General features: G+C 42.9%; 1 protein-coding gene across 2 annotated transcripts in view; it reads right to left on the bottom strand.

Annotated features, from left to right (window-relative positions):
* Positions 1–10,663, bottom strand: part of LRP12 (LDL receptor related protein 12) — a 49,302-nt gene extending 38,639 nt beyond the window's left edge. For both annotated transcript variants that reach the window (XM_048507962.1, XM_048507963.1), the window contains exon 1: positions 10,246–10,663. In XM_048507962.1, coding sequence (XP_048363919.1) covers positions 10,246–10,324 — 79 coding nt within the window. In that variant the 5' untranslated portion in view covers positions 10,325–10,663. The remainder of the gene's footprint in view (positions 1–10,245) is intronic.
* Between the last annotated feature and the right edge of the window lie 12,219 nt (positions 10,664–22,882).

The following is a 22,882-nucleotide window of genomic DNA, read 5'->3' as shown; positions in this document are numbered from 1 at the left end:
AACCTGCTTACAACACTACAGAGAAATATATTTTAGAACTTTTTTTAAAATAGGGTGTGTGTGTGTGTGTTTTGACACTACCAGTAATGAACCTCCTGTGAAAATCCTCACTATTTAAGCCACACACAGAAGAAAACAAACTGACTCCACAGTGTAAAAATGTACAGGGAGGACAGACATGCAGAATAACCCTGCCCAAACTGATTCCAATGCTTGTGGATCAACTCCCAAGAAACTTAGCAGTAACTCAAACGTAAGGGAAAAGGTGCTGTAAAAAATCCTCTTTATTCACTTGAACTATATCTTATGTAGCACATTCTTAAAAGATACCAAATTATAGACATGGATAAACAGCAGGCCAACTGAAATAAGCCCGAGACGTATTAAAATTAAAGATTCCTTTTCATTCAGACACAGTGTAAAGTCGGGATCACCCCAAACTTTACTACTGATGATGTTAAAGGGAAGCAGTCAACGGATGATCACTGAGAGCCTTATTAATCTACTATGCAAGGAATGTGACTGAAGTACAAAAATAAACATTTTGATAAAAGCTATGGATGCACCTAATATTTTTCTTCCAAGTTTTATAAGCAAGTTTAATTGTTAAATTACACCATGATTGTTAACACAGACATAGATTCCTCCATTGATCCACAGTGGAAAGAAGATAGGAAAAAAACATCTGGTTATAATAGGCACAAAAAGATACATTTGCACTGTACCTTAAAAGACAGCTGCCAACCGTAACAGCCTGGATCCACACCTCCTTCAATCCACACTAGTCCTCAAACACCCATACAGCAGAAAAGAGCCACTACTGGGATCAAAGTGGTATGTATTTGGGCATTACGACAGCTTTATTACAGGGAAGACTTACTAGCTGTTTCTCAGCGATCATTTCCATGTACATTTTAAAGTACTTGGAAGGGGGTGAGATTCAATGGAATGGCACCGAGGTTTAATCCCTGACACTTTCTGTTAAAGGATCAGATAATAGGGGATATGAATGATATCTGTCTGAGACCCCAGAGAGCCACTGCAAGTCCAAACAGACGATACTGGCTTTTAAAGTCCAAAGTTCTGGACTCATTATAAGGAAGCTTCATGTGTACTGATTTGAGACCACAGGAATTTGCCACAGAAACATGTGAAGCCCAAAAGTTAAAACAATCCAAAACTTTCAGACGTGATTTAAACCGGAGCACATTCCTAGATTAATACAATATTAACGTTTCCTGTTCCACTGCTTCTCTAATAACTCATCTTGTGAAATTTAAGTGCTTTTACCTTCTCTCAGATGGTAACTAGACTTTTTGTACTCTACAAATTAGTACATATTAAATTAATTTGACATAAGAAGGGAAAGGCATGAATATGAATATTCTCTGCTCTCTATAAGAAGAGCAACTGAGTTACCCTTATTAAACATGCATGGTAATGTTATATTCTCAAAGGCATCTACACAGATGAGATCCAGCATCTTCATAATGGTGTAATTTCATTTTTAACTGATACAAGTTTTCTTTGATTTGTTTCGTATTTGTGTAAAAGATTTTTATACAAAACACCATGCTTGAGTTAAAATATTTTAACCCCCTGGAGGAGGAACTTCCTACATTAATTTGCACTGAATTCCTTATCTCACTGATAATACAACTGCTTTAAATATTGCTGGGTCTACCCTTTGATTTTTAATGGCTGATTACGATGATAAATATTTATTTTTATCTCACTTTTCTCTTGCAAAGTGGGACTCAAAAGATGTTTACAAAACAAACAAACAATAAACAGCCTAAAATCATAGCATAACAATAAAAAAGGAGAAGCAGGAAGGTGTGGGGTTAAGCAGCTGGAAGAACTCAGCGGCGTAGTGGTTAAGAGCAGATGCATTCTAATCTGGAGGAACCGGGTTTGATTCCCCACTCTGCCGCTTGAGCTGTGGAGGCTTATCTGGGGAATTCAGATTAGCCTGTGCACCCCAGCTGGGTGACCTTGGGCTAGTCACAGTTCTTCGGAGCTCTCTCAGCCCCACCCACCTCACAGGGTGTTTGTTTTGAGGCGGGAAGGGCAAGGAGATTGTAAGCCCCTTTGAGTCTCCTATAGCAGAGAACGGGGGGATATAAATCCAAACTCTTCTTCTTCTTTGGTGGAATAGTTTTTCCTGACAAGCAGAAGTATGCACAACATTTCATTTCTTGCATGAGCAACCAGGGGATGGGGCTGAGCAAGTGATATCCTCGGAAATCAGCCACAAAAATAAAATAAACACACATAAACTACTTCTGTTTTGTGAGACAAGTGAGATTTTTAAAATAAAGCTCACTATTACATAGCTTACTCGATAAACCACGAAATAGGTGCAGATGGTGTATTTATGTTAGATTTTTATTGTTATTTTAGTATAGCTTTATGCTTGCTAAAACTTGCTACATTTAAACTGACAAGCATCTGCCACCACAGTGGAAAACTTCTAACTACTAAACTTGCTAAACACAACCGTAATCACTTAGAATATGCCTGCTCAATATGTTATCTTTCAATCTGTTACTTTCAACATATTGTATTGTACAACACATTAATCACACACAATAGGCAAGTCATATATAATGCAATACTCTTCCCCCTTGGAGTTTTATCTGTGGTTTGCAACCCACGGTGGGGAAAGCATAAACCATAGCTCATCAAATTGGCACAACAGCTAACTTGGGTTTGTGTTCAAGTTCAAGTCACAAGTTGATTACACACGAGTGGAGGACAGAAAACACAAGAAAAGGTCCACATAGCGCCACAGTTGTATGCTGTCTGAACCACACCAGCAAGAGCTGGGGAAAAAACAAGCAGTTCCTACACTGCAAACAGAATAATACCTTTCTAATGCTACTGAAGAGCTTAAAAGGGTATAGCTCTGTGTTTACCAATTAAGAAAGATATATCCTTCACTAGTGCTACAATGTTGATAGTATTCAACTCTTTGTATAACCACTTCTAGTTTACCATACACATTTCAGGATCCAGTACTTATGCCCAGGTTTTACACTTCTAATCACATCTTTTTGGAAACAAAAGTAAAGCCCGGCCCCCACAATGGCGGCCCACACTGGCCAATCCTGGCGCTGAAGCCCAGGACGCCGACCCTGAGAAAAAATGAACGCCGTTTGCAAAGCACAGACGTGTAAAGCACCGCAGTTCAGCTGATGCGCTACCTGTCCACGGAGCGCCCACCCATGCTAATGCTCTGTGCTGCAGCGTTGCCAATAACAGACAGCCCAACACTGTAATTGGCTATGCAGAAACAGCCCAAGAGTGACAAGGGAGCGGGGACCTTAAGGAACAGCATGAGAGTCAAACTGAGGGGTTGCAGTCCTGGTGAGAGAGAATCACAACCTCCCTTCTCTGAGCGGAAAATGTGGCCCTGTATGCAACTACAGAGGCTTTCCGTGTGGGCATCTAGGACATATAGCCTGTACCTGTAGAACTAATCAAAATCTGCCTTCGTACCATGCTCCTAGGAAGCCAAGAGTAGCTGTTTTCAGCTCAACAACCATTCTCATTAGGGAAAAAGGATACAGGAACTGTTTGCCATTTTCCTGTCCTCTTGACCAAATGTTCGGGGGCAGGGTGAAGGAGAGGGATGAACTAGGATAAGTAGCTTCTGTCAGAGACTGGAAAAGTCCACAAATCAGTGCTGCTGTACTTCCTGGCAAGGAAAAGCTGAATCTTCTTCAGGAGTAAGTGGATGGCAGAATCCTTCAGTGTACCAAAAGGCATTCTAGCAACAAGAACCCAAACTATTTGAAACTGATGCCAGTACAGACCCAGAGAAATGTCTGAGCATCTGGTACTTATTCTACATTAACTGGATACCTGCATTGGTGGCCTTCATGAGGACATAAAGGTTGGGTTTAAATTTTGTAAAATAAGTTAAAATAAAAATATAAAATAAAATAGAAGACGACAATCGATAGCCATTGTAATGTAGTGGTTAAGGGTGGTGGATTCTACTCTGGATTTGATTCCTCACTTGTCCACTTGAGCGGTGGACTAGAATCTGATGAACTGGATTTGTTTTCCTACACCTACTCACAAAGCCTGCTGGGTGACCTTGGGCTAGTCACAGTTCTCTCTGAACTCACCCAGCTCCACAAGGAGTCTGTTGAGGGGAGATGAAAGGAATTTGAAAGCCACTTTGAAACTCCTTTCAGAAGAGAAAAGTGGGGTATAAATCCAAACAAGTGTGGTCATCTACCACTTTTTCATCCCTCCTTTCTCGAAGGAGCTCAAGGTGATACCCAAAGCTCAGGGTGGCAGCCCTCCCTTTTATTCTCATAATGATCCTGTGAGATAGGTTAGGCTGAGAGAGAATAACTGGCCCCACATCTCTCAGTAAAGCTTCACATCAGAGTGGGGATTTGAATCCAGGTAGCCTCTGTCCTAATCTGACACGCCACATCTCACTGGATTTTCTGATGCTTCTCTTGGTGTTCATCGAGTCATCGAGTCACCTTCTCTCTCCCTTCTCAAAGACTTTGTCATTCAAAGCTTCCCTAAGCCACTGTAACATTATATTCTTCCTATTCTATCCCGAAGATTATCTCTCTTATCTCTGCAACTCCTTACTTTCAAAGGAATACTGATGTGTTTAACAGTCAAACAACTTCCATCTTCACAAAGACAGCTTCAGAGGGCAGCTGTGTTGGTCTGCAATAGAACAGCTATATTAGAGTCCACTAGCACCTAAGTGGACTAGACCAACAAAACTACACCAACAAGATTTTCCGTGTGAGCTTTTGAGAGTTAAAGCTCCCTTCATCAGATACTTGTTGGTCTCTAAAATGCTACTGGGCTTGAATTTACCCATCTTCATGTACTTTGCTTTATCCCCTGAGCATCTATATTATACCTGGCTCAGCCACAGACTAAATTGTAAGTTCTACAGAGGAAACAGTCGTCTTTGTGGCACGAGAGCCTTATAAAAATGCTGAACTGTGACCATAGGAAGAAACTTAGCATCAGATGCAGAAAACTACCTGTTGCTCAAGCAAGGAACAGAATCCCACTAAACGTTCATAATGTAGATGTTCTACAAGGACATAAGTTAAAAAATTAAATAGTGTTGTGGCTGCTTTCTAAATAAAAACCGGCTCATTCTTTTTCAAACAGTTTATCAAAGCAAGTGTTGGAAAGTCAGATCTCAAGAAAGGCATCCTCTCCCCAATTAATTTACTAGGACCCCTTCTGTACCTTTAAGATAAAGCCTTTTTCTGTGCTTCTTAGATGCGTCACACAGATAACAGACTTGAAGTTTTAATGGCAACACTTTAAAAAGACATATAGCCTTGTATCTCTCCTATTCTCAGGAAATCCTGTTAAAACCAGCAGGAGGCTTGAATCCCTTAAACACATTTAGGACACAGTTAGACTCTAGCTGTTCCTATTACAGGTATTTCCAGATCAGTAAAATATGACCCACATTTTACTCTGTGCAGTACTGTATTATCTCAAATATCACAAAACCCTAGTATGAATGGGTACCTTGCTAACATCTACACTAGTATGAATGGGTACCTTGCTAACATCTACACATAAAAATGTATTAGCCTAAAAAGTAAATGTGTTTACTTCCCAAACAAGCTTCAGTCACCTGCCCACCCTCACTCAAAATGCTTAAAACATTCTCCTCGTATTTGGAAAATATTTTCATGAGAATAATCACAAAAAAAAGAGTTGGGGAAGCTGTTGACAAAAGGGCATCCAAAAGTGGAAGCTACAATATCAGCATAGATACAGTCAACATCTACCATATCCCTCTGCTCCTGCACCCCACGGCATTAAACACCTTGAATAGCAAGGTGTGATTATCAATGCAATGATCAGAAATCCACAGGTTGGCACAAAAATCTTCCTTAAAAAAGCAAAGAAATTCAGAAATAAAAATCACCCAAGAAGTTTACAGCAGCAGGGACATATATCACAAGAACTAAAACTCTGGACTTTGGGTAGCTTTGTGGTGAAACAATGGCAGGCAGTTGCCAGGAAGAACAGGAGAACATGGCTGTGGAAGCCAATAAGAGGAGGCAGAGAGCTGGAGCCAAAGCCAACAGCAAGGAAAACAATGGGATTTCTCCTTCCCCATGAATCCTTGCAGATTCCCCTTTTGTAATAATTGTGATGGCCAAAAGCAACCTGATGCAACTCTCAGATTTAACTACTACACAAGAAGAACAGCAAACATGAAGAGGAAGACAGGCATGAAGAAGAGGCAGGAAAGGCTATGAAAATCTATGCATGTAATTCTAACCGAACTATCCCATAATTACTTAAGAGATCAAATTTACTAATTGTTACTAGGGCTTCATCATGGAAGCTAAGAAACCACGCAGATGAAGTCTTCCTTATCAGGAAAAGAAAAAGGCTTCCAGCAATGCAAAAGAATTCCAACATCAACAATGATAAAACTGTTGTTAAAACCTGGAATGGCAAATACAAGGGGCTCATTCTATGCAAGATTTAAAAAGTCAACTACATCATAACAGTATTAAGTATTTACATGATACATTAAGGGGTACAGAAACTATAGAATAGGATACCACTTACAATATGCTATATGCAACAAGAAGGACAAGTCCAAATAATTTATCCAAGTAAGTTTGTGAACCAGTTTGTACTCTGCAGTGTGTGAGCAGAAAAGTGAGCAGAAAAGCCCTACTGAGTAGTTCAGTTTTACTTATTTTGTGGAAGGCAAGGAGAGCAGGTAAATTTTTTGCCACCAAGTCACAGCTGACTTGTGGTGACCCCATGGGATTTTCAAGGCAAGATACATTCAGAAGTGGTTTGCCATTGCCTGCCTCTGAATAGCAACCCTGAACTTCCTTGGTGGTCTTCCATCTGAATACTAACCAGGGTTGACTCTGTTCTGCTTCTGATATCTGACAAGACCAAGTTATTGTGGTCAGAGTCATGCATTGACTACTATATGTCCAAAACTTATTATTTCCTTGTTCATACAAAGGAGTTTTAAATTCAAGATGAAATTTAACAATACATATAATGTTACTTCAAATCCCCCTCCCAGCACTTCATGTAATCAGGCTAGTCATAATCTGACCTTCACAACACCACTCTGAGGTAGGAAATTCAGTATTTCTCATCGGTGTGTAGCGCAGGAAAACTGAGAAACAACGTATTGTCCAAGACCATAACAAACAGTTGATTTACAGAGAAAGTCTGCTTACTTCAATATATATATAAAGAAGAAATAAAGCTCACCAAAGTGGAAGTTAGTTGTAAAAGATAATTAATTCTACAGCAACATACAAAACTATTATTCCCAGCATTTCCTAGGAAAAGGAAATTATTGTTAATCAGTCTAAATCGATAGTGTATGCCTTATGTTAGAAGTGTATAATCCATATTCTTACTTTCCCATACTAAGGACCTAAGCAAAACTGGGGACAGCTACCAGAGATCCAATGCATTCCTTCCCATAGATCTGTTCTCAGGAAACACCTGCCAAAGCATATTAAAATCAATTGCTTATTTTTAAAATTAAAACAGAGTTTTTAAAATATAATTGGATATAATTTTAATTCAGCTATAAGTGTTTTAAAGAAATAACTTAGTTTAAAAATGGATCCAAATGTAGTACAAATATCTGAATTTACCTTTTAAAACACAATTCACAACCTTCTATGAAATAACATATGTTTACTGAGAAAAATTTGGGAAAAAGTTGTATTTTTGAGGTGAAACACTATAAATAATAAAAGATAGCCATATATTATTGAAGCAGTTTATGAATATTTATGACTATCAACCAAACAACACAGACATTTACTTTCCAGTCAAAGGAGAATGGTTTTTGCTGTTATTTTGCCCTTAAGAAGCTCATACCAATGAGATAATTTATGTTACCAACTTTGCTCCTGCAGAGTTTTAGATATTTAGCTCACAATTCAGAACACCTAACTCTGGACTATTGATATGACTGTGGCCCATGACTTGTATAAGCATGTGATCTTCGTGTCCTATATAGAAAGGAAAAATGAACTCCATTAATTACACTGCTGCCAATTCGTCCCTGAAGAATCATACTTGTGAAGTGCAAAAGGCATATGACCTGCCTGATTTTCAGAGTATGCTTTAGGAAGTTTAAAGGTTTTATTTAGTTGCAAGCAAATATACCTTATAAGAAAAACAAATTACTCATCATCTTGTTCAAAAATCCATGATTAATAATGGGAAACTATATGATGATTGAATCTGTTATTTAAATCAGGGCATGACCAATTTTAGGTGCCAGGTCACCACAGCACCTAGCAATTTCTGTTGTAGCAGTGATTTTTTTAGGGTTTTGTGGTAGAAATAATGATAAAATGTGATCTTTAAATTTGCAAAAACTGAAGTAGTCCGACTCCTAAAGGTTTGAGCTGGTTTCTTTCTTTGTTGATTTAAATTGGCTTGAATCAATCCATCTTCTCAGTTAGAAACCTCACAGGGAGAACGATTCATTTCTCTAGTAATCTATACACCCCTTAACAGATATTGGGATACTTAAATGAAATGTTATAAAACGCTTGACATTACAAGTTGGACCAAGCTTTTCATTCAATCCCACCCAATTCCCCTCCTTACTTCAGCCCCATCTATACTTGCTTTTGGTCCATGCAGATGCCCTGATTCCCATGAGCAGCCTGCTTTGATGGTCAAAGGGGACCCTCTCTTTCCTTTTTCACCTGAAGAAAAGTTGTTTGGATCCAACCCTATGCTGCATGTGATGAGTCATTAACACAGGATTGATACAAAATATATTTTAAAATTTATGGAAGAGGATTAAGACAGGTCTGTGACATCTCCCACCCCACAGAAAGGTCTGTGATTTGAGGATAACTGGGAATCAATAGAGTGGCACTCTCCTTCAGGTAAACTACCTGTCTCAGGAGAAATTACACCCAAACCTCTTGTCTCACACCTCCTAACAACAATTCCCACACATTATTTATACAATGAAATTGCACCACATACCTTCCCTTGTGCCAAGTCTCACTAATAGTGTTGTCACAAGGAGGATCTCTATCGTAAGTGAGATTTGTTGCCTGCTGTTACTAGCAAGGTACCATTGTTGCAAAGTTCCCCAGAGCAAAGCTATTTATAGATAGTACAGGTCAAACGCACAAGGATCACTTGTTTAAAATTAAGTCTACAGCAGAACTTGATGACTTAGGACCATTGTTTCTATGCACTCCAAGGCAAGCTATGAGCTAAGAATACCAAGCAGGAATCCAGAGAAGGCTTTTTGTATTCCAAGCGGGTACCAAATAAAGCTAGGTGAAATGCTAAAATTGGAAGTAATTTGGACCACTATCTTAAATCACCTTCCTAAGAAAAGGAGCTCTATGAAATTGCCTGTCTTAGATACAATACATGAAGTTGCAATGCATATCAAAGATATCGATGTGTTTATGATAGATGAAGTATAAAACAGGAGGATAAAACGAAACAGAACAGGCCAAATGTGAAAGCATCAAGACCACTACAGGAGATTAGACTGAAGCCTGATTCTATTATCATTAATATCCACATATTGCCTCCTATTAAATGTGTGTCGGAGCAGTTGCACAGAGATTCTCCATTCAGGAAGGGGGGGGGGCATGGGAAAGAGGAAGCGGTATAACACAACCAGGCCTCATCTGTCTTAAATAAACAGCCCAATATTATTTTACTGTGAGAATCCAAAGACCTCACCACCCCCGCACATCAGGATTCTCATGACCCTACAAGACACAATTCACTCCTACGTTGCGTGGGGGCAAAGCGGCGACCACCACCAAAAAAAACCCCCAAAAGGTGGGCCAAGTTTCTTTTTTCCTCTTTTGGACAAAATGTTTTGGTCTGAACGTTAGGCTCATTCTGCACAGCATATTTATAAAGAGTTGCCGTCGTTACACATAACATCGTTGAGTCGCGCCTACTTATAGTGCGTTAAGTAAGATACACACCGGCACGAAAGACCAAACGAACCTCCCGGGTTTGGAGAGGAGGCGGGATTGTTTGTTTTGAGGGGGGTGGGCGACGAGAGGCAGAGCGGAAAACAAACTAACCTTTTGCTAAGACCGAAGTCAGGCTGCTTTGTCTCTCCCCGCCCCCTGCCCGGGCCCGGGCCGCGCTTGGGGACAAAGGGAGGGAAGGGAAAATGGAGCCGGCTGGGACCTCGTTCCTCTTTCGGCCCCAGTCCGGGGTACCTACCGCAACAGGAGGAGACGAGGAGCAGGAGCTGCGCTGACCTCCAAGCGAGGGACCCGTTGGTGCTCCAGCAAGGGGCCATCACACCGCCACGCAGGGGGGCGCAGGGAGAGCCGCCGGGGAAGGCCCCAGCCGTCGCTTCAGCGGGGATGGGGGGAAGGACTCGGCAGCGGCCAGCCTCGTCTCAGCCACCCGCGCGAGGAGCCATGAGTCGCGGTCGCCCCTGCCGCTTCAGCCGCCGGCCTCGGCCTCCTCTCCGAGCTCAAGCGGCGCGCAGGAGGGGCTCCGGCGGCGCATCTGCGCACTGGAAAGCCGAGCGCATGGAGCCGCCGCCGCCGCCGCTTTCCCTGAGCGAGGAGGAGGAAGAGACTGAGGGCGGAGGAGGAGACTGAGGCGCCTGGCGGCGACTCCTCGAAGCGTCTCTCTGCTCTCCTTCCCTTTCTTCTCTGTGGGGCAAACAGGAGAGTCGGGGGCCTCTCGTTTCTGGTTACTCCGAAGTCTGGCCCGGTGCGAAATCCGCCAGCCCACTTCTTGTTCCTGTTTACTTGGAAGCCGGTTTTCCGCAGGGATTTGGTTCCAAGAAACTATCGGACAAGTTTCGTTTCTTTCGCGCGCTTGGAGCCCAAATCCTGTTTACACGAAAACCGCGCGAGGCGATATTAGGAGCTCAGACATGAAGCTGCCTGGTATTGGGTCCAAGTAAGGCGATTCACAGGCAAGAAGTCTTTCACGTCCTCTGTTATCTGGTCTTTTGAACTGAAGCCATGGATTGGATCTTTTGCATGCAAAGTAGATGCTCCTTTTTTGTTGTTTGTTTTGTTATCACATCTGACCTATGGCGAAAACCCATAGGGTTTTCAAGGCAACGGATGTTCAGATGTGGCTTGTCATGGGAGGCAATGGCAAGACACATCTGAACATCTCTTGCCTTGAAAACCTTATGAGATCGCCTTAAGGCAAACAAACAACAAAAAAGGAGTATCTGCTTCCATCCAAGTACCAGCTAGGACTGACCCTGCTTAGTTTCTGATATCTGATGAAATCAGTCTAACCTGGGCAATCCAGATCAGGGCATCAATCCTCTACTAGCAAGCCATAGTCCCTACTGTGCCCCCAAATAAGTATGTACAGGATTACACCCTTTCAGGCTGCCCTTGGATGTTAAACTCTGAATTCCCCTGATGGGATGTATTCCAAAATAAGTGTGTTTATGATTGTAGGATCCCATACATTAAGTTGCAGGTTGATAGCCTTGTGGTAAATTTGAGTCCACTGGGATCTTGAAAACCAACAACAGTTTCCTGACAAAGGCACATTCCGCACAGCAAAAGTGTAATGGGTTGCAGTTGATATAAAGGAACCTGTTTTCCTGTTTTTGCATTCACATGTGTTCTGTGCAGGCCTTGGTTGGAGCTCACGGAAACAATCCAGGTTGCTGTCATGGCCTCACATGGAGATGCTTCTCTCTTTTTTTAATTACTTGCCACACATGCATAGCTATGCAGGCATACACAAATGAACCCCCTGCAAAAAAATTTAAAGGCAAAATGGGGCTACCAACAATGGCTGGGCAAGGTTGCGTGGCTTCTCCCTCACCGTGGAGGATACGGTGGAAGGGAGGCAAATAAAGTGCCTTCTGCATGGCTGTTTGCTCAGGAGTGGCTCCAACCTGGGATTTTTCAAAAGGATAGCTTGTTTAGTGGTTTTCAAAAAACCCAGGTTGGGGGAAATAACATGGGGCAGATTCGTTTGGGGGGCAGGACCTGTGTGAAGCCCCCCCCCCCAAGGGTTATTCTATGCTGTTGTACACCTGTGTTATTTGGCCTGTGCGGAATGGGCCAAAGTGAGTTTAGACTCGTGAAAGCTTATGCCCTGGAAAATGTTGGTGTTTCAGGTGACATTGAACTTGAATTGTGCTCCCAGGCAATAAGGAAAGGCATAATAAACTAAACCTATTGAAGTCATAGACTTTTTCTCATACATGACTCTGCCTGAGTTCTCAGTTATGACAACATCAATGAATGTTGTGAGGGAAGAAGGCTTTCTGCCAAATCCTTATCTTACACAACAGTTAGAGGTCTCCACTTAACCAGAAGGCTACTTCCCCTCCTGGACCTCTGGAACACAATGATAATCCCTCCCGCCTTGGTTTTTTTGTTTCAAAATGGACTTCTGGTTGAATTGAACATGCAGACATTCTAAACAGCATATCATAGCTGTTACACACACTTTATCTCTTGTGCTGAGTGACTATTACAGCCCAACCGCACAGTTATGTTTTTAAAGAGTTGGAAATGTGGAACCAACTCGGGATCGTTTCAGCCTCACATCAGCTGCAGGGAATGAATTTTAAGAATAAAAGAGAATCCGAACAAGCTTGAAATGATGCTGCAGCGAGAGGAAAGGCTTCTTCCCTCTCAAGTGGCTTTCACATACCAAAACAAAACTGGAAGGAATTGTTTCCCCATTTTTTTGGTACCCAAATGTGTAGTTTGCTTTTTAGCCTCCGCAGTGTTTTCCAGTTGTACCCAAATGGTCACACAGATACAATAAAAGATCTATGATCTTGGGGATGCCATGATGCTTTGCTGCTTGTAGTCTTCCCTACCTACCCCTCCCCTCCCATCCATTGTCCATCTCTACAGCAATAGAAATGCAGTGGATTCATGTCCAGTAACACCTTAGTAACCAACAAGATTTTTGCAGCATAAGCTTTTGAAAGCAGAAGCTGCCTTCATTAGGCATTTGAAAAAGGTGTGTGTACATGAAAGCTTATTCTAATAATGAAACTTTGTTGGTCTACTCTAGAAGATGTCACTGGATTTTTTCCTGCTACTTCAAACAACCTGAATCTACATGAAAATCTTGTTGGTCCCTAAGGTGCTACTAAATGTGAATCTAAGGCCATTTCCGCACGGCCCCCCAGGTGCCCCCACGCCGGCAAGAATTCTGCCGGCGTGGGGGCGGAGGCCGTTCGCACGCAAGCGTGCGAGCGGCCTCAGCAGAGGCCGGCGGACGACAGGCGGCTCCACAGTGAGGGAGGGGCTTCGGAGGCCAGCAGGCCGACGACGGGGACAAGGTGAGTGGGAAAGGGAAGGGAAACAGCGTGTTCCCGGCGGTGCCGTTCGCACAGCGCCGCCGGGAACACGCTGTTGGGGCAAAAACAACCCTTTAAAGGGTTGCCCTGGGGGAGGGGGAGCGAATGGCCTGTGCGAATGGCTCCCTGGGAACGACGTTTTTGCCGTCCCCAGGGCGCCATAAAAGGGCCGTGCGGAAACGGCCTAAGTGTTCTGCTGCAAACCAGCATGTCTAACCTCTGAAACTATCTTCGAGATGATGTTAATAACAATTAGAGACACACACGGGGCCCACACACTTCCACCTGTGGGAATTCTTGATATCTAAGATGCTCATATCCTTCTTCTCCTCACTTTCTACAGCCTTTTGGAATGTATTCTTCTAGTTCTACCACTTGTCTGATCTCTTTACTCCATTCACAATTTTCACAATATATTTATTTAGAGAATTTGTTTGCCACAAGCTACGGCAAGCTCCCAGTTCCATTGGCTTCCTTTTCTATATACGGTACTTCTTACCTTTAAATGACTTTACGTTTATATCTGGCCAAACTGGGCTATCACATGAAGCACATTGCAGTAATCTAAGCTAGATGTAATTAGAACATATATCACACTTTTCAACATATATCACACTTTTACGTTTATATACTTTTCTTCATTCTTCATATTCACCCTGTTCATCTTTTGTTTTCTGCCATCCAGGAGCTTGTTCTTGATATCCCAGGCATGGCCTTTCCTCATTGGAATTCACTGTAATGATGTATTTGGTCCTATGCTTAAACAACACACAACGTGCTTCCAACCTGCCACTCTCCTTCTTTAGTGTCCTCTCTACTGTGCCTGCACCACCATCAACTTTTTCTTAAATCACTGACCTTTAAAATGGGAGCCGGTGACAAAATTGGTCTTGTACAGCGACTAGATATTTCGAGACAGCTTTAGGTGAAATGTCAGCTGAACCCTTTCTTGAAAAGTGTGATATATGTTCTAATTACATCTAGCTTAGATTACTGCAATGTGCTTCATGTGATAGCCCAGTTTGGCCAGAGCTTGTCAAAGCCTGGGAGCTAAGCAGGGCTGGCCAAAATTAGTATTTGGATGGAAGACTAGTGAGGAGGACCAGGGTTGAAATGCAATACTAAGGCAATACCAATCCACCTCTTTTCATCACTTGCCTTAAAAACCACATGATCCTGGGGTCCAGAGGCATAGCAAGGGGGGAAAGCACCTGGTGCACTGGGAAAAGCACCTCCACCCCTGCCCCAGAACGCCACACCCCCACAGGAGTGCACACCCAATGCGTCGCACGCCCCCTTCCCCCTTGGAACTACGCCTCTGCATGTGGTTGCCTTGAGTCAGTTGCGACTTGATGACACATTCTTCTCCTTCCTCTGCCACCTGCTTGAGACAGGCTTCTTTCATCTCAAGCTTTTGGCTTTTACTCTCAGCAGCAGGATGAGGCTACTGTGAGTGGGCAGGTAAGCAAGCAGTAAAAACACTGCAGGACACCTTTTTCAATGCTTGCTTGCCTGTCCTGTGTCTCTTCTCCCTGCTGCTACTGGGAATGAAAGCATCCTCTGAGGAAGTGCCTGAGACTATAATAGCCTGCCCCATTCTCAGCAGGAGGAAGAGGGACAGAAGAAATGGAATATCAGCAAGGGGGCTGTAGCTTAGATCACATGCTACTATCTCACGTATATTAAAGACAGCTCAATGGGTAAGTCACAGCACCAACACACTCTTTTTAAGGTATATCTGTATGCCTTCTCCTTTTGAGAGCCAGTGTGGTATAGCGATTAAGAGCAGGTAGATTCTAATCTGGAGAACCGGGTTTGAATCTCCACCCCTCCACCTGAGTGGCTGAGGCTTATCTGGTGAACCAGATGTGTTTCCACACTCCTACATTCCTGCTGGGGGACCTTAGGCTAGTCACAGTTCTTTGGAGCTCTCTCAGCCCCATCTACCTCACAAGGTGTTAGTTGTGGGGAGAGGAAGGAGCTTGTAAACCACCTTGAGTCTCCTCACAGGAGAGAAAGGTGGGATATAAATCCAAACTCCTCCTCCTCCTCCTCTTTTTCTTCTTCTGCCAATGAATGTGAAAGATTGTGTTGGGCCACTGTAAATCTCTGAATACCCCACCCTCCTCAGGTTGGGAAATGCCTGGAGATTTTGTGGTTGGGGCCTGAGGAGGGTGGGGTTTGGGGAGCGGAGGGATTTCATGGGATGTAATGCTATAGAATCCATCTTCCAATTTGCCCATGTTCTCCAGATAAACTGCTCTCTTCCACCTGGAGATCAGCTTGAATAGTGGGAGATCTCCAGCCACCACTCAGCCAAAGCTGATTAAAAGCACTACTGGACACAGAGGCGACTTGGGCTTTTTCTGCACAAGTCACTTAAAATATGTCCATAATGTTTTCAATTCCCTCCCCCGCCCCCCACCTTTACCACAATATTTATCTGCACTCACCTTGAAACATTTCATTGCTGCTGTGAGGTTGAAAATATTTTTTGCTTATTCGTTCTAACAAAGCTTTGTTGATTCATTGCTTGTATGCCCTTTAGATCTGTTGAATTGATGCTTTGTTGATTTTCCCAAAACAGCAAAAAAAAAAACAAAACACCCAAAACCCACACACATGAAATAAGGAAAATGAAGAGGCAATGGGGGATGGAGTGAAGTGAAGGACATACAAAAGGCAAACCAAGTGCCGAGGAGGAAGTTTTGGTCGGAAAATGGCCAGACTTTTTGGTCGGAAAATGGCCAAGCTTTTCGGCAGGAAAGATAAAACATTTCAAACATGACCTCACTGCGAGGCAAGATGGCTTGGAAACATTGCAGCAAAAAACATAGTAACAGTGTTTTCAAAAAGAACAGAGAAAAAGTGTTTTGGAAGCGTTTCCAAAACCAAAGGAGGAAGCTCCACAAACGTTTTAGTTCCTGTTTGAAAACATTGTAAATGGCATGCGTGGAAAAGGGCTCGGGCCTTCAATCATAGACTGGGATTCAGCAATACCACCAAGCTATGAAACTGCTCCTTTTGGTGAGTGCAGCCCTCTCCTGGACCGGATGACTCCTTAGCTTTGTCATTGACCAAAGTTACCTCAGTCTTTCCTGGACTGTCAGTTTATTGATATGCATCCATCCTGTTATTCAGACACCTATTAAGGACTTCCATGGATGCACCTGACTTAAGTGTTAAGAAAAAATAGAACTGGAAAAATAGAACTGGATATTGGTGGCATCTTACTCTGAATTCTCTGATTTGCACCAGTGTTTTCATGTAGATTTCTACAGAATGACCAGTATCATAACTGGTATCAAGCAATCTGTAGACTGGATGTGAAAACTCTATAGCGCATTGATGTTGTTGGGTGTAACAGTAGGATGATACTGTTCCTCTATGATCTCTCCATATGCCTTTAATTTATATGACATGTTTGATCCATTCAACATAGCTCTCTGGTTTATCAATACAACATAGGACTTTGATCTTCCATCTGTCATATCTGATACTGACAGTGGCAATGGTGTTTTTTTGCAGGTTCTTTGAATCCTTACTTTTCCTATCATAAAGAGCTTAAAACATCTCACACACTTATGTCATCTTGATTTCTCATGCCTTCATTATGAGCAAAGTAGCGGCTGAGATCAGCTAAACTGCCCTTATTTTGTCTTAGTTATACTTAGGCAGAAGCTGGCTTTGCTGTTAACAACGTATTTTAGGAATGAATCTTTGCACTGGATAATTCCTGAAGGTACTGACAAAAAAAAATGCAATGTCCTTTAAAATAGCACTTGAAACAGCATTTCTGTAAAAGAAATGATCCCATGGTGCCATTATCCGACTCTGGAGTTAAGGATTTTGTTATCATTTTAACAATCTAGCTTATGTAGCAATCTTCACATTCCAATGACTATCTACATTTGATTCTGCCTTTTCTCTAAGGAGTGACTGTCCCAACGCCATCCAGTGATTTTCATTGTTGAGCTGGGATTTGAACCCCAGTCTCCTAATCCTCACTGACTAATGAATACTGGTGATGCAGTGCAGTTGCATTATTATGTTACTGAATTGAACAGCCCCAGTATGGATAATAAAAGTAACCTAAAGGATCACTCCCAAACAATGGCCTTTTCTGCATTATCTTTTTTCTCATCTCAAAAACCCTCATTCTTCAGGAGGTGTTTTTTTTTTAGTTCCACGAATGTTTTACCCTCTATAGTGGTTCATTTGATGCAGTAGAAGATTAAATCTATGTTATTTTCCTGTTGATTTAAGAAATAGCTTTTTCCTCTTGATAAAATCAGGTGTGATGTTGAATTGATCCCTTGAGGGAGCAAAACACATGCAGAACTTAAAAAAAAACACCAATGAAAGAGGAATTTGGAGACAGGGGAAAATATAATGTGGTAAGCCCAATGTAACTCAGGAAACTCTTTAGGTATTTAGAAAAAAAAGCCATTATGTAAATTAACTGTAAGAGAAGAAAAATATCAAAAGCTCCAGAAAAGAGTCCATGAAGGAAAGATATTCAGAGGCAGGGTGGGATTTCCAAATTGTCCTCCTCAGATTGCATGATTCCTCATGGACCCTTCCCCCTGCTTGAACCATTCCTCTAATAGTTAAACCAGTGGTTCTCAACCTTCCTAATGCCGTGACCCATTAATACAGTTCCTCATGTTGTGGTGACCCCCAACCCTAACATTTATCCATTTTACAGATGGAGAACCCTGATGCAGAGAGTCTTAGGCAACCCCTGTGAAAGGGTCGTTCGACCCCCAAAGGGGTCCCAACCCACAAGTTGAGAACCACTGAGTTAAACTATGCCCTCCCCCACATGGATAACAATAGCAGCCCAATGCAGCCAGGCATGAAGGAGTGAGTATAACAGTAGTCTTGAGGGAAATCTCAGGTATGCAGCAACATAGCAATCTCCCACTGGGTCCCCTAAATCTTCAGGGTTTAGAAAGACTGTACATGCAAACAGCCAAGACATTGAAAAAGAAAACGGGCAGTATGAGCACATTACATCACACTACTAGGCCAGATAAAGGCCAAATATCATTCCTCCATCTGTATTTGTATCTTACAAGGGGAGGTTTTGCTATAGGGCAAGCTGAGGCGCATCTCAAATCCTTCTGTTCTAGCGATTCCTGTTATTACCAGTAGGGATGCCAACTCTCAGTTGGGAAATTCCTGGAGATTTGGGGGGGCGGGGGGCGGTGGTTCCAGGGAAAGGCAGATTTTGGGGAGGGGATGGATCTCAGTGAGGTATAATGCCATAGAGTTCACCGTCCAAAGGAGCCATTTTCTCCAGGGGTACTGATTGTAATCTGTTGTAATTCCAAGAGATCTCCAGCCGACATCTAGGTTGCTGAATGCTTGTTTGGAGATCTTTAGGCCAGAGTCTTTTTTGTGACAGCAGCCTCTACTGGTAGGCCAGACACAAAGCAGACTAAATTAGACTTCTGTAGCAGCAGCAGTTATTGCTCCTTCTCTACCCTACCCCCCACTCAGGAAACACCATTGGAAGAAAAGCTGCATCCAGGCTGGCGTGACTGAATCATTTGCCTCAGGCTGAGGTGAGGCAAGAGACAGCTGCACCCTTTTCCTCTAAGAGTCTCTCAGATTACATTTGTTCTAAACCCCTTTTACCATACCCCCCCCTTCAAAAATCCTTTTCCAAGTGAGTTCTTTTCAACGCATTGTTTCTATTTTAAAAGTCAATTTCTCATTTTTCCCAATATCTTTCATTCTTTGTCAAAAGTTAAATCCTTCTTTTTTTTTCTTTTACAAAAAGCCCCTTTTCCCAGAATCGCATTGTCTTTCCTTCTTTCACTTAATTTGTGGATTTATTTATTTAAATGTTTTATTTCAAAATAAAACACATAAAATACAAACACAAAAAAACAAAAATACACCACCTAGCAAGCCCCAGCAGGATATTACAGCAGATGATAAAGAAGTGTTGAAAGACATACACTGGCTGCCTGTTTCTGGGTCTAATTTAAAGTGCTAGTTCTTATCTTGAAGGTCCTAAATGGCTTGGGAGGGCAGGGCAAAGAACTGCATCTTCCCATGCTGTACAATCTTCCAGCTAAGATTTTCCTCTCAAGGTCTTGGTGCTCCCACCAGTAATGAGGTAACTGGAAACCAGAAACAAGGTTTTTTTCACTAGTGGCATCTCACCTATGGGATGACCTTCCCATTGGGGCTTGACTAGCACATATGCTATGCTATTTTCGGTACCAGGCCAAATTGTTTCTGCCAGAGGTGTAGCTGGGCCAGAATGCACCCGGTGTGCACTCTGTGTTTTCCGCCTCCCTACCTCCCCCCTTTACCTTAGTGCAGGCTGGAGAAGCGGCCTGTTCCCTTCAGGCTGAAAACGGCCTTGTGGGAACTACACTTCCCATGACCCCCTGGGGCTCACAAGGTCTCCTAGGAAGTGTAGTTCCCACCAGGCCTTTTTCAGCCTGAAGGGAACAGGCCACTTCCCCAGCCTGCTATGTTTGACGAAGGTAAGTGTGTGTGTGGGGGTGCTGTGGGGGAATCTTCCGCCCCCCCAGGTGTGCGCCCGGTGCAGTGTGCACCCCCCCATCCCCCTGGTAGCTCTGCCTCTGGTTTCTGCTTTCCCAACTCCAGATTTGAAAATTTCCAGAAATTTGGGAAGGGTGGATTTTGGGGAGGGGAAGGAGATCAGCAGTGATTCCTACCACAGAGACCACTCTCCAAAGCTGCCATTTCCTCCAAGGGAACTGATTCAGGCAGTGTGGGAATCAGTTGTAATTCTAGGAGAATTCCAGATCCCACCTGGAGGTTGGCAACCCTGGAAGGTGGCCAGTTATTGGTCCTGCCTTCCCAATGACCCTGCCTACTTTCCTGAAGCACATGCTAGACATCTGGGGAAATGTCCGTGGGCACTGTGAGGTCAACAAGCTCCATGGTGGAGAATCCTGATGTAGATGCCAAGGTTCAGATATGCAGCATTCCTGGGAGGAAGCCATATTGAATAAAGCTGATTTTGAGTAAACCTGTTTAGGATTGCTCTGTTAATTAATCTTAATCTGTTTAAAATCCTGTTCTCTTTATTGTGCTTTCTTTATTTCTGGCGTATCTGATCCTATAAATAGAAATCTTCAGAAATATTCAGGTATGAATACACTTCCTAATTCCTCTTCTTGTTTTACCTCACTCCAAATACTGAGTGTTTGCTGTCTTTGTAGTATAGAATCAATTGACAGATTTTGTGAATAGAATCCTCAGCGAAGAGGATTCTGTGTATTTCTGTCCCAGGCCAGGCCTGAGTTTTTGTATAAGTTGTGAAATGGAGTAAATTAAATGGGAGGCTGGTGCGACTATGTTAATAGGAAATTAGCATTTTTTTTCTATTGGAGTGTGAAAGAAAGAGGTGAGTAGCATTTTTAATTCTCCTTCCCCTTAAAGCTTAGGAAACTAGTCAGTTATCTACAAACATAACATTTTCCATTGCTGCTTAACATTCAGCTCCAGTAAGTGAAAACCAGCATTGGTTACCATTGTACTTATTGAAGTCAACAGAGCATTACAGAAGATGTTTCCAGCAAGAATAAAAATAAATATGAGCAATTGCTTTTCTCCCCCTTTTTGGTCTCGTTCATATGCCATCTGTAGCTGAAACAATACCCCAACTCAGGAAAAATACATCTAGTCTAGTATGTAATAAATCAACTGCTTGCAAAAAGGATAATGTTCCCAGCTGTTTTTGTAGTTACCTCCCCAAAGAAGAAAGGAATGTATTTACATCTCTGCACAGATGGAAATACATATACTGGATCCTACAGTTACTTTTAGGATAACCCATGAACATGGGAAGCTGACTTATATTGAATCAGACTCTTGGTCTATCAAGGTCAGATGGACAGCAGCTCTCCAGGGTCTCAGAGTGAAGTCGTTCATCTCACCTACTACCTGATCCTTTTCATTGGAGATGACAGAGACTGAACCTTGGACCTTCTCCATGCCAAGCAAGATGTTCTACCTCTGAGCTATGGCCCTTCACCATAATATGCTGCAGAAATCCGGTGTGGCTGTAGCTATGGAATGGTACATATTAACCTGGTTGGACATTATAAACTGACCTCCCTTTTTGACCTCTTCTCTCCTGGGTGGGCAACTGGATCTCCCTTGCTTGGTTAGGAAGTGTAATGGTTTATTGATATATTCATCATTTGAATTCTATTTATATATATATTGAATCTATTGAATTCTATATATATATATCTATTGAATTTTTATATATATATAAGGTACCCTGAGCATGATTCACTTGGGGAGGGTGGGGTATAAATAATTTTTTTTTCTATTCTGTTCTATCAACCATGCATAAACACATGAAATTGCCTTATCTATATATATAAAAAGCTAACCGTGTATGTGTTGATGACAGGGTACCTCAGTAACTGCTGGGCCAATTCCTCTGAAAATTCCCAGCCACTATAGTCAGTCATGCCAGAGTGTTTTCAGATGTTCACATACCTGAAATTTCATACCTGGACCAGGTAAAACACCTTTTTCCTGGCGCTCCCTGGTGAAGGACATGCCTGTGTATAACTGTCACTTTTAGAATGTTCGTGCTGCTTAGAATGTTCACTCAGACGGCCAGATATGAGCAGTGAAAACAGTGCATAAGCAGTCACTCGAGTGGAAGTGAAACACATACACACACATACACATGAGGGAGAGGGAAGGAAGGGAGAAGAAGAAGAAGAAGAAGAAGAAGAAGAAGAAGAAGAAGAAGAAGAAGAAGAAGAAGAAGAAGAAGAGGAGGAGGAGGAGGAGGAGGAGGAGGAGGAGGAGTTTGGATTTATATCTCCCTCCTGCAGGAGACTCAAAGGGGCTTACAATCTCCTTGCCCTTCCCCCCTCACAACAAACACCCTGTGAGGTAGGTGGGGCTGAGAGAGCTCCGAGAAGCTGAGACTAGCCCAAGGTCACCCAGCTGGCATGTGTGGGAGTGTACAGGCTAATCTGAATTCCCCAGATAAGCCTCCACAGCTCAGGCGGCAGAACGGAGAATCAAACCCGGTTCCTCCAGATTAGATACACGAGCTCTTAACCTCCACTGCCACTGAGAGGGAGGGGTGGCATCAGAGATGGGATCCAGCAGGTTCTCACAGGTTCCCAAGAGTAGGTTACTAATTATTTGTGTGTGCTGAGAGGGGGTTACTAATTGGTGATTTTGCCACGTGATTTTTGCCTTAGTTATGCCCCTCCTCTCAGAAGTAGCGCGCAGAACTTGAAGCAGTCTAGCAGGAGGTGCACCGGGGTGCGTGGCAGCCTGCGCCTGCATGCATTCGCTTCCCACCCAAGCGATCAAGAGCGGCTGTGTCCTTGCCACAGCCCTGCCCAGGAATGCCCTCGCCCCTTGAATATCCAGCCACGCCTGGCCATCGCCGCCCAGCCCCATTGGTGCTACGCCACAGTTTGAATCCCATCACCATGGGAATCTGTTACTAAAATTTTTGGATCCCACCACTGGGTGGCATGCAAGGGAAGAGAAGGAGGGAGAGGAAAGGGA

This window comes from Sphaerodactylus townsendi, linkage group LG09, assembly GCF_021028975.2.
Source record: "Sphaerodactylus townsendi isolate TG3544 linkage group LG09, MPM_Stown_v2.3, whole genome shotgun sequence".
Classification (NCBI taxonomy): domain Eukaryota; kingdom Metazoa; phylum Chordata; class Lepidosauria; order Squamata; family Sphaerodactylidae; genus Sphaerodactylus; species Sphaerodactylus townsendi.
This window is presented reverse-complemented; position numbering and strand designations above follow the sequence as displayed.